The 12,444-nt window shown below is 46.1% G+C and overlaps 1 protein-coding gene across 1 annotated transcript in view; it reads left to right on the forward strand.

The window, feature by feature from the left end:
- pabir2 (PABIR family member 2) overlaps positions 1-12,444 on the forward strand; it is a gene marked incomplete at its 5' end in the record, with an annotated part of 113,111 nt that overhangs the window by 40,010 nt on the left and 60,657 nt on the right. The window contains 3 exons of the mRNA XM_078536097.1: positions 586-629; positions 955-1,009; positions 2,281-2,373. Of these exons, the coding sequence (XP_078392223.1) occupies positions 586-629; positions 955-1,009; positions 2,281-2,373 (192 nt within the window). The remainder of the gene's footprint in view (positions 1-585; positions 630-954; positions 1,010-2,280; positions 2,374-12,444) is intronic.

Below are 12,444 nucleotides of genomic sequence, written 5' to 3' on the forward strand. Positions count from 1 at the left end.
TTCCTTTATAGTTAATAGTCTAAATCCCTTTTGTATGCTTCAATTGAACCTGCCTCCACCACATTCGCAGGCATAACATTCCAAATCCTAACCACCCTCTGCATGCAAAAGTTCTTTCTCACGTTGCTTTTGCTTCTTTTGCTAATTTCTTTTTAACTCTGTGCTCCCTTTCGATCCGTTCATGAACGAGAACAGTTTCTCCGTATCTGCTCTGTACAAACCCCTCATGATTTTGAATACCTCTATCAGATCTCCTGTCAGCCTTCTCTTCTCCAAGGAAAATAGTCCCTGACTTTTCCAGCCTATTGCCTTTTGCACAAGTATATTTGGTAATTATACAGATTTTGGAGGCAGTTACAGGTTGGAACAAACCAGCAGGACTGATCTGCGGGTAATGGAATTTTTTTATGTGACTTTGTGAAGCCTGAAGTGTGATGTGCATGCTCAAACCTGCAGAATCTCCTGCATAAGATGATTACTTTGTTCCAGATTTTCTTCACCCTCGTGCCCCATGCACCCCTGTTGTTATTTCTGGCTGCAAATTTATCAAAATTGACTCAAATGCTTTGATTTTTCTTTAACTAGGAAGAAGGAATGGATCTCATGAACAGAGAGACAGCCCATGAGAGGTAAGATCCGAGCAATGTTTATTCAGAATTAAAGTCAGAATCTTTGGTGCAACTAGTCAGTTTGCAACAGTATTTCTGAATATTCTAGCTAATCTCTATTTTCCAAAAGATTTTACTTACTTTGAGCAGTTGTGACATAAGAGGAAAGTGATTTACAAATGTCACCTATTGCTCAGTATTGAGAATTTGTACTCTGGTTTAGTTTGCTCTTGCCCTGTTTTATATTTTCAAACTGCTGTAGAATCTGTCTCTGGCTATTGCTGTCTCTTGACACCAATTAATTGCCTGGACTTTCCGTGTTAATTCTGAGTTTTTTTATAAACAGGGGTGTACAGGCAGCAATGCAGATGAGTGTTTCATGGGAAGAGAGCTTGAACCTGGTGAGTGATCAATGTACATGGAGAGAAATGTCCTTATTTTATTCAACTCTTACAGATGGTTCTAACCACAACTATTTCCAGTTCTCTGATGGAGTGATATGCTCCTTGAAAATGCTATCCATTTGTATACACTTTGAGTAACACTTTATTTCTTGATTGTTTCTCTTCGGTGTCTACTAGTTGTCAAAGGCTGTAAAATCTCCAGATGTGATCAGATACGGGAAAAAAAACTTAAAGCATTTCTTACTTCAATCCTTGAATCATGGAATTACAGAATCTTTACAGCGCAGAAGGAGGCCATTCAGCCCATCGAATCTGCACTGCCCCTCCGAAAGAGCATCTACCGAGTCCCACTACCCTGCCTTATCCCCTTGAGATGGCAATCCAAATCCCCTTTTGAATACCTCGGTCGAACCTGCCTCCACCACCTTCTCAGGAATTTTGTTCCAGACTCCAACCACCCTCTGGGTGAAAACATTTTTCCTCACATCACTTTTACACCTTTCGTCAATTATTTTGAATCTGTGACCTCTAGTTCTGGATGTACCCTTTGAGTGGAAACAGTTTCTCACTATTTACCCTGTCCATACCCCTCAGGATCTTGAATACCCCTCTATCAAGTATCCTCTCAGCCTTTTTTCCAAGGAAAATAGTCCCAACCTCTCCAATCTATCCTCATAGCTACAGTTCTTTTAACCCTGGAATCATTCTTGTGAATCTCCTCTGTGCTCTCTCCAATGTCTTCACATCCTTCCTCAAGTATGGGTTATAAATAATAAATTGACGAATAAATCCAGACCACTTGATTTCATTATAGACACAGCTTTATGAGCAGTGTCAGATGAAAGTGGCTCTCAAACTCCAAACGAATGTAAACCAAGCAGATGTACAACCTAAAACAGAGGTACAGTGTGCAATCTGTCAGTGAAGAAACTAACTATACTTGTGTGCCTCACTGAGGTGATAATATAACTGTACTCAGTTGCCTGTATGTCTCAGTGAGGCGAGAGTTGCAACACCACCTACATTCACCCTGCAGCCTGTTTAAAATGATAAATTTGCTATATTCTCTTTAAGCTGCTTGTGAGAGGGCTGTGTAATGGATAGAACGTCAGTACAATAAGTGCTCTTACTGCATTATATTGTATTATAGGGAGTACGTATGTGCTGCAGTCTAATTATTACTGTATCATCCAAGTAGAATATTGAGCTCCGTTCAAGACTGCGCTTTGCTAGAGTAATTGAGAATGTGTGTTGTTCTGTTCACCCAGAGTGATAATGACCTGGATAAATCTGCTTCGCCAAAGCGCATTGACTTCATTCCAGTGTCACCAGCTCCTTCACCAACCAGAGGGATCGGGAAGGTAGGAGCCTTACACAAAGTAACCTGTCCTGATTAGTAAGAGAAAGCATCATCATTTGTAAACACTTTTTGCAAAGAGTGAACCCAGCTTATCTAATGGGGAGTCATCGTGAAGAAACCAAATCAAGCCTGAGTTGACCTAATGTCACCTGGGTAATACTGACCTCAACGTTTCCACCATTTGCATCCCAGTTATTGGGCAGGAGTCGGGGTTTGGGGGGGGGAGTTGGGGCGACGGGATGGGTGGAGGTCAGGACGTCGAGGTGCGAGGTGATGGGGTGGAAGGGGAAAACAGGGTGGTGGGGTGGGAGGGGCGACGAGGGCTGGGGGGAAGTCGGGGCGACGGGGGTTGGGGGGGAAGCAGGGGCGACGGGGGTTGGAGGAAGCCAGGGCGACGGGGGTTGGGGGGGAGTCGGGGCGACGAGGGTTGTAGGGGAGGCCAGGACGACGGGAGTCGGGGCGACGGGGGTTGGGGGAGGAAGACGAGGGTTGAGGGGAAGCTGGGGTTGGGGGGAAGTGGGGGCGACGGGGGCTGGGGGGGAAGCCGGGGCGACGGGGGTTGGGGGGAAGCCGACGTGAGGTGCAAATGGGGGAATCAGGGTCACAAGTTTTAGGGGAGTGTTAGGTCGGGTTTTGGGGGAATTGGGATGATGGGTTTCGGGGTGAAGGTCCCAGCATTGTGCCACATTCTCAATTTGCGAAGATGAGACCTGATTGTCCAAACCCACACAAGCTCCCTGTGCACATCTCCATTACTGCTGATTTAGTGAGGGGAGGCGGCCAGACTCGTGAGGGAGGCAGCCAGACTCGTGAGGCGAGCGGGCAGACTCGTGAGGGAGGCGGGCAGACTCGTGAGGGAGGCGGCCAGACTCGTGAGGCGAGCGGGCAGACTTGTGAGGGAGGCGGGCAGACTCGTGAGGGAGGCGGGCAGACTCGTGAGGGAGGCGGGCAGACTCGTGAGGCGAGCGGGCAGACTCGTGAGGGAGGCGGGCAGACTCGTGAGGGAGGCGGGCAGTCTCGTGAGGGAGGCGGGCAGACTCGTGAGGGAGGCGGGCAGACTCGTGAGGGAGGCGGGCAGACTAGTGAGGGAGGCGGGCAGACTAGTGAGGGAGGCGGGCAGACTAGTGAGGGAGGCGGGCAGACTCGTGAGGGAGGCGGGCAGACTCGTGAGGGAGGCGGGCAGACTCGTGAGGGAGGCGGGCAGACTCGTGAGGGAGGCGGGCAGACTCGTGAGGGAGGCGGGCAGATTAGTGCTGTGAGCCATTGACATCCTGAGCTGGAGTGAGCCTTCTCAAGCTCCTTTCAGCTAATCAGGATGACCTGTGGTAGTTTCTCTCCATTGTTGCTAACAATAGCTCCTCTCAGCCAGTTTCCCTCAGGATTTGTTTAGTGGCCCCATTTCACTAACAGGCATGACAGTGGATAGACAATGGCTAATATTTAAGGAGTAAATGTATGCATTGCAACAGTTAGGCATTCCCTTCTGGCACAAAAACACAATAAGAAAAGCAGCCCAACCATGGTGAACAAAAGAAATTAAGGACAATATTAGATCCAAAGAGGAATCATATAAAGTTGTTGGAAAAAGTAGCAAGCCTGAGGATTGGGAGCAGTTTAGAATTCAGCAAAGGAGGACCAAGAGATTGATTAAGAGGGGAAAAATAGAGTATAAGAGTAAACTTGCAAGGAACATAAAAGCAGACTGTAAAAGCTTCTATAAATATGTAAAGATATATAAAAAGATTAGTGAAGACGAATGTAGGACCATTACAGTCTGAAACAGGCGAATTTATAATCGAGAACAAGGATATGGCAGAGCAATTAAACAACTACTTTAGTTCTGTCTTCATGGAGGAAGACACAAATAACTTCCCTGAAATGCTAGGAAACCAAGTGTCGAGTGAGAAGGAGAAATTGAAGGAAATTAGTACCACTAAAACAATAGTGCCAGAGAAATTAATGGGATTGAAAGCCGATAAATCACCAGGGCCCGATAATCTACATCCCAGGGTACTAAAGGAGGTGGCCATGGAAATCGTGGATGTGTTGGTTGTCATCTTCCAAAATTCAGTAGATTCTGGAACGGTCCTGGCAAATTAACCTCATTATTTAAAAAAGGAGGGAGGGAGAAAACAGGGAATTACAGACTGATTAGCCTAACATCAGTAGTAGGTAAAATGCTAGAGTTTATTATAAAGGATGTGATAACAGGACACTTAGAAAATATCAATGGGATTAGACAAAGTCAACATGGATTTATGAAAGGGAAATCATGTTTGACAAACCTGCTGGAGTTCTATGAGGATGTAACTGGCAAAATAGATAAGGGAGAACCAGTGGATGTGGTGTATTTGGATTTTCACAAAGCTTTTGATATAGTCCCACGTAAGAGGTTAGTGTGTAAAATTAAAGCACGTTGGATTGAGGGTAATATATTGGCATAGATTGAGAATTGGTTAGCAAACAGGAAATAGAGAGTAGCAATAAATGGGTCTTTTTCAGAGTGGCAGGTGGTGACTAGTGGGGTACCTCAGGGATCAGTGCTTGGGTCCCAGCTATTCACAATATATATCAATGATTTGGATGAGGGAACCAAATGTAATATTTCCAAGTTTGCTGACAACACAAAACCTGCTGGGAATGTGAGTGATGAGGAGGGTGTTAAGAGGCTTCAAGGCGATTTAGACAGGTTGAGTGAGTGGGCAGATACATGGTAGATACAATATAATGTGGATAAGTGTGAAGTTATCCACTTTGGCAGGAAAGCAGAATGGCAGAGTATTATTTAAATGATAGATTGGGAAATGTGGATGTACAAAGGGACCTGGGTGTCCTTGTACACCAATCGCTGAAAGGAAGCATGCAGGTGCAGCAAGCAGTTAAGAAGGCAAATAATATTTTGGCCTTCATTGTGAGAGGACTTGAGTACAGGAACAAGGATGTCTTACTGCAGCTGTACAGGGCCTTCGTGAGACCACACCTGGAGTATTGTGTGCAGTTTTGGTCTCCTTACCTAAGAAAGGATATACTTGCTACAGAGGGAGTGGAGCGAAGGTTCACCAGACTGATTTCTGGGATGGCAGGATTGTCGTATGAGGAGTGATTGGGCCGACTAGGCCTGTATTCACTGGCATTTAGAAGAATGAGATGGGATCTCATTAAAACATATAAAATTCTGACAGAGCTAAACAGACTGGATGCAGGGATGATGTTTCCTCTGGCTGGGGGGGGTCTGGAGCAAGGGGTCACAATCTCAGGATATGGGGTAGATCATTTAGGACTGAGGTGAGGAGAAACTTCCTCACTCAGGGGGTGGTGAACCTGTGGAATTCTCTACCACAAATAGCTGTGGAGGCCAAGCCACTGAATATATTTAAGAAGGAAGTAGATAGATTTCTGGACTCAGGTGTCAAGAGATACCGGGAGAGAGCAGGGGTACGGCGTTGAGATAGAGGATCAGCCATGATCATATTGAATGGCGGAGCAGGCTTGAAGAGCTGAATGACCTGCTCCTGCTCCTATTTTCTATGTTTCCATGTTTTTAAGAGTAGCAACTCTGCTCGGGTTGACGTCAGAAATTGTGTACAGACCACACTACGTAACATGTTGCATCTCCATGTTGTCACAGACTTGACATTAACCAAATAGAGATATAATTTCACACATTATGGAATGTGCTTACCCAGCAATATGTACATCCCTGGTGCCTGCATCAGTCTGGCATCAAGCACCTGAAATAATATTGGACACATCAAACTACCAATGATGGTTATGGTCTGGGACATTACCAGAGAGAACTCATTTAGCTAGTAGATTATTTTGTTTGGCAGAAAAATATTGGGTGAAGTATGATTTTTAAATAACAGTTTTATTTCGATAGCCCTTTTGAAGACCCAAAGCACTTGATCTTTCAGTCCACTCACTGTTGTAATGTAAGAAACACTGAAGCCGGTTTGCATACAGCAAGTTCCCACAAATAACAATGATAATGACCAGATAATCTATTTCAGTGATATTGAATGAGGGATAAATATTGACCAGGACACTGAGGAGAATTCTCCTACTCTTCCAGTCGTGCCATGGGATCTTTTATGACCAGCTGATGGTAGATGTCTCAGCTGAAAGATGGCTCCTCTGACAGTGTTGTATTCATAGACTCACAGACGTTTACAGCACAGAAGGAGGCCATTCGGCCCAGCATGCCTGTGCCGGTCAACAAAGATCTGACTACATTAATCCCATTTTCCAGGGCCTGGCCCATCGCTCTGGAGGCTATGGCAACGCAAGTGAATATCTAAACACTTCTTAAATGTTACAAGAATTTCTGACTCAACCATCCTTTCAGGCAGTGGGTTCCAGACTCCCAGCACCCTCTGGGTGAAAAAATTTCTCCTTCATTTCCCTCTTAGTCTTCTACCTCTTACCTAAATCTATGCCCCCTGGTTATTGACCCCTCTATTAATGGAAAAAGTGCCCTCCTATCCACCCTATCTATGCCCCTCATAATCTTACACATCTCTATCAGGCCCTCTCTCAACCTTTGTTGCTCCAAGGTAGACCACCCCAGCCTATCCAATCTTTCCTCATCACTCAGACCCTCCAACCCAGGCAGCATCCTGGTAAATCTCCTCTGCACCCTCTCCAATGCAATCACATCCTTCCTGTAATGTGGTGACCAGAACTGCACGCAGTATTCCAGTTGTGGCTTAACCAGCATTTTATACAATTCCAGCATAACCTCCCTGCTTTTGTATTCTATACCTCAGCTAATAAAGGCAAGTATCCCATATGCCTTCTTAACCACCTTATCTACCTGCCCTGCTACCTTCAGGGATCTGTGGATATGCACACCAAGGTCCTTCTGATCTTCAGTACTTTCCAGGGTTCTACCATTCATAGTGTAAACCCTTGCCTTGTTAGCCCTCCCCAAGTGCATTACCTCATACTTTTCCGGGTTGAATTCCATTTGCCACTGCTCTGCCCACCTGACCAGTCCATTGATATCCTCCTGCAGTTTATGGCTATCCTCCTTTCTATTTACCATCCTACCAATTTTCATGTCATCCGTGAACTTCTTGTTCACGCCCCCTACATTTAAGTCCAAATCATTTATGTACACCACAAACAGTAAGGGCCCCAGCACAGAGACCTGTGGAACCCCACTGGAAACAGACTTCCAGTCACAGAAACATCCCTCTACCATCACCCTCTGCTTCCTGCCTCTCAGCCAATTTTAGATCCAACGTGCCACTTTGCCTTGGGCCCCATGGGCCCTTACTTTCTTGACTAGTCTGCCATGAGGGACCTTATCGAAAACCTTGCTAAAGTCCATGTAGACCACATCAAATGTATTACTCCCATCAGCACTCCTGGTTACCTCCTCAAAGATTTCGATCAAATTTGTCAAACACGACCTTCCCTTAACAAATGCTGACTATCCCTGATTAATCCGTGTCTCTCCAAGTGCAGATATATTCTGTCCCTCAGAATTCTTTCGAGTAACTTGCCCACCACCGAGGTTAGCCTGACTGTCCTGTAATTTCCTGGTCTATCCCTTCCTCCCTTGTTTAATAATGGGTCAATGTTCGTAGTCCTCCAGTCCTCTGGCAACTCACCTGTGGTCAGAGAGATTTGAAAATTACTGCCAGGGCCCCTAATATCCCTTCCCTTGCCTCCCTCAACAGCCTGGGATACATCTCATCCGGGCCTGCGGATTTATCCGTTTTTAAGGCCGCTAAACCCGCTAGTACCTCCTCTCTCTGTTAATTTCCTCTAATATTTCACAGTCTGATGTCTATACCTGCGTCATCCTTTTCCATTGTGAAGACTGACGCAAAATATTAATTGGGGACTGTACCCACATCTTCCGGATCCACGCACCCATTACCTCTATGGTAATCGGCCCCACTCTTTCCCTATTTATTCTCTTTATATATTTCAAAAACCCCTTTGGGTTTTCCTTTATTCTACCCACCAATGCTTTCTCATGCGCTCTCTTAGCTTTCCTAATTTCCTTTTTAAATTCCCCCCTGCACTTTTTATACTCCTCTAGGGACTCTGCCAGATTGAGCCCTCAGTATCTGCTATAAACTTCTCTTTTTCCTTAATCCTAACTTTTATGTCCCTTGTCATCCAGGGTCGTCTGGACTTGGTCCTCCCCTTTGTCTTTGCAGGAACATATTTGCCCTATACTCTTGCTGCTTCCTCCTTGAATGCCTCCCACTGCTCTGACACGTTTTCACAGAATCACACACTGCAGAAGAGGCCCTTTGGCCCATCGAGTATGCACTGACACATGAGTAACACCTGACCTACCTACCTAATCCCACTTACCAGCACTTGGCCCATAGCCTTGAATGTTATGACGTGCCAAGTGCTCATCCAGGTACTTTTTAAAGGATGTGAGGCAACCCGCCTCCACCACCCTCCCAGGCAACACATTCCAGACTGTCACCACCCTCTGGGTAAAAATGTTTTTCCTCACATCCCCTTAAACTTCCTGCCCCTCACCTTGAACTTGTGTTCCCTCGTGACTGACCCTTGAACTGAGGGGAACAGCTGCTCCCTATCCACCCTGTCCATGCCCCTCATAATCTTGTACACCTCGATCAGGTCGCCCCTCAGTCTTCTCTGCTCCAACGAAAACAACCCAAGTCTATCCAGCCTCTCTTCATAACTTAAATGTTTCATCCCAGGCAACATCCTGGTGAATCTCCTCTGCACCCCCTCCAGTGCAATCGCATCCTTCCTCTAATGTGGCGACCAGAACTGCACACAGTGCTCCAGCTGTGGCCTCACCAAGGCCCTATACAACTCCAACATGACCCCCCTACTTTTGTAATCTATGCCTCGATTGATAAAGGAAAGTGTCCCATATGCCTTTTTCACCACCCTACTAACGTGCCCCTCCGCCTTCAGAGATCTATGGACACACACGCCAAGGCCCCTTTGTCCCTCAGAACTTCCTAGTGTCATGCCATTCATTGAATACTTCCTTGTCAAATTACTCCTTCCAAAGTGTATCACCTCACACTTTTCAGGGTTAAATTCCATCTGCCACTTATCTGCCCATTTAACCATCTCATCTATATCTTTCTGTATCCCAAGACACTCAACCTCACTGTTAACCACACGGCCAATCTTTGTCATCCACAACTTACTAATCCTACCCCCCCGCCCCCCCCCCCCCCCCCCACATAGTCATCTATGTCGTTTATATAAATGACGAATAATAGGGGACCCAGCACAGATCCCTGTGGAACGCCATTGGACACTGGCTTCCAGCCACTAAAGCATCCTTCTGACATCACCCTCTGTCTCCTACAACTAAGCCAATTTTGAATCCACCTTCTCAAATTACCCTGTATCCCATGTGCCTTTGCCTTCTTTATAAGTCTCCCATGTGGGACCTTGTCAAAGGCTTTGCTGAAATCCATATAAACTACATCAACTGCACTACCCTCATCTACACACCTAGTCACCTCCTCAAAAAATTCAATCAAATTTGTTAGGCATGACCTCCCTCTGACAAAGCCATGCTGACTATCCTTGATCAAACCTGGCCTCTCCAAGTGGAGATAGATTCTCTCCTTCAGAATTTTCTCCAATAGTTTCCCTACTACTGACGTGAGACTCACTGGCCTGTAGTTCCCTGGCTTCTCTCTACAACCCTTCTTAAATAGTGGAACCACATTTGCTGTTCTCCAGTCCTCTGGCACCTCCCCCGTGGCCAGAGAGGAATTAAAAATTTGGGTCAGGGCCCCTGCGATCTCCTCTCTTTCCTCCCTCAGCAGTCTGGGACACAAATCATCTGGACCTGAAGATTTGTCCACTTTTAAGCCTACTAACACCTCCAATACCTTGTCACTCCTTATATCAATTTGCTTAAGAACCTCGCAGTCCCTCTCCCCAAGTTCCATACCTTCAACCTCATTCTTTTAGGTGAAGACGGATGTTTTATGTGCAAGTAACTGCCCCAGTCCACTTGGGCCAAATCGTATCTCATCCTAGTAAAATTAGCCTTTCCCCAGTTGAGAACTTTTGTTCCTGGCCCAACCTTATCCTTTTCCCTAACGATCCCAAATCTAACTGAGTTATGGTCACTATCTCCAAAATGCTCCCCTGCTGATACACTTTCCACTTGTCGGGGCTCATACCTGAATATTAGGTCCAGAGCTGCCTCCTCCCTTGCTGGGCTTTTTACATACAGGCTAAAAAAAGATTCTCTTGGAAGCAAGTTAAGAATTTTGCCTGCACCCTAGCTTGCACACTAAAACTATCCCAGTTAATATTTGGGTAGTTAAAATTCCCTGCTATTTACTGCTGTATTATTCTTAGACCTTTCTGAAATTTGATTATATATTTGATCCTCTATCTTCCCCTGACTGTTTGGGGGCCTTTAGTACACACCCAACAGCGTGTTTGCCCCTTTTGTGTTTTTTAATTCCACCCATATGGCCTCATTTGATGATCCTTCTAGGATATCATCCCTCCTCACTGCTATAATTGATTTATTGATCAATATTGCGGCTCCCCCTCCTCTTCGATCCCCCTCTCTATCTCACCTGAATACCCTATAACCATGAGTGTTGAGTTGCCAATCCTGCTCTTCGTTTAGCCAAGTCTCGGTCATAGCTATGATATCATACTCCCACGTGCCTACCTGTGCCCTCAGCTCGTCTGTCTTATTCCTCAAGCTCCTTGCAGTAAAATATATTCCATTTAGCCTTGCTAAACTCACTTCTTTCTTATCTGGCCTATGTTTCCTCTGCCTTCCAGACTCAACATCTCAGCTTCTCTCCCCTCTGAACTACTTTTCAGGATCCCATCCCCCTGCCAATTTAGTTTAAATCCACCCCAACAGCATTAGCAAACCTCCCCGCGAGGATGTTGGTCCCGTTCCTGTTCAGATGTAACCCGTCCAACTTGTACAGGTCCCACCTCCCCCAGAAACGGTCCTAATATCCCAGGAATCTAAAGCCCTCCCTCCTGCACCATCTGTCCAGCCACACATTCATCTGCTCTATCCTTCTGTTCCTATACTCACTACTGCGTGGCATTGGAAATAATCCGGAGATTCCTACCTTTGAAATCCTGCTTTTCAATTTCCTACCTAACTCCCTAAAGTCTGCTTGCAGGAACTCATTTCTCTTTCTTCCTATATCATTGTTCCCAACATGGACCACAACCTCTGATTGTTCACCCTCCCCCTTCAGCATGTCCTGCAGCCGTTCCGAAACATCCTTGACTCTGGCACCTGGGAGGCAACGTACCATCCTGGAGTCATGTCTACGGCTGCAGAAACGCCTGTCTACTCCCCTCACTAACGAATCCCCTACCACTATTGCCTTTCCACACTTCTTCCTCCCGCCCTGAGCAGCTGGACCACCCACAGTGCCATGGCCTTGGCTCTGGTTGGACTCCACAGAGGAACCATCACTCTCACCGTTTTCCAAGGCCGAAAAACGGTTTGCGAGCGAGATGCACTCGGGGGATTCCCTCACTACCTGCCTGGTCTCCTTCTTCTGTCTGGCGGTCACCCAATCCCTCTCTGCTTGCACTTCCTTAAGCTGCGGGATGACCACATCCTGAAAAGTGCTATCCATGAACCTCTTAGCCTCGTGAATGCACCGTAGTGCCCCCAGCTGCTGCTCGAGCTCTAAAACCCGGAGCTGGAGTTGCTCCAGTCGGCGGCACCTCCTGCACACATGGTCATCCAGACCACCAGGAGCGACTAGGATCAAACAGTGTTTTACTGATGGGCTTGAGCATCTTGGGTTCCCTACCTATTTATATCCAGGCAACTAGACTGTTGATGTATTGAGCAGCTACTGGACCAATGAATAGCAGGTTTCTCTTGACAATTTGTTCTGTGACGTAGATGATTTGCAAACTTTCAAAAAAAATCATGCTGGCACTTTTTCTTGATATATGGAGGTCCAAATTAAATCTGTTTCTCCTTGTCTGCTGCTTTTAGCTCAATCTTCCCCATTCTTTAAATATAGTTAAGCTACTACACATACACACAGCAGCCTTCCTACCCACTGCTGACAGGACTTGAATTTCTGTTCTA

This window comes from Cetorhinus maximus, unplaced genomic scaffold, assembly GCF_964194155.1.
Source record: "Cetorhinus maximus unplaced genomic scaffold, sCetMax3.hap1.1 HAP1_SCAFFOLD_896, whole genome shotgun sequence".
Taxonomy (NCBI): domain Eukaryota; kingdom Metazoa; phylum Chordata; class Chondrichthyes; order Lamniformes; family Cetorhinidae; genus Cetorhinus; species Cetorhinus maximus.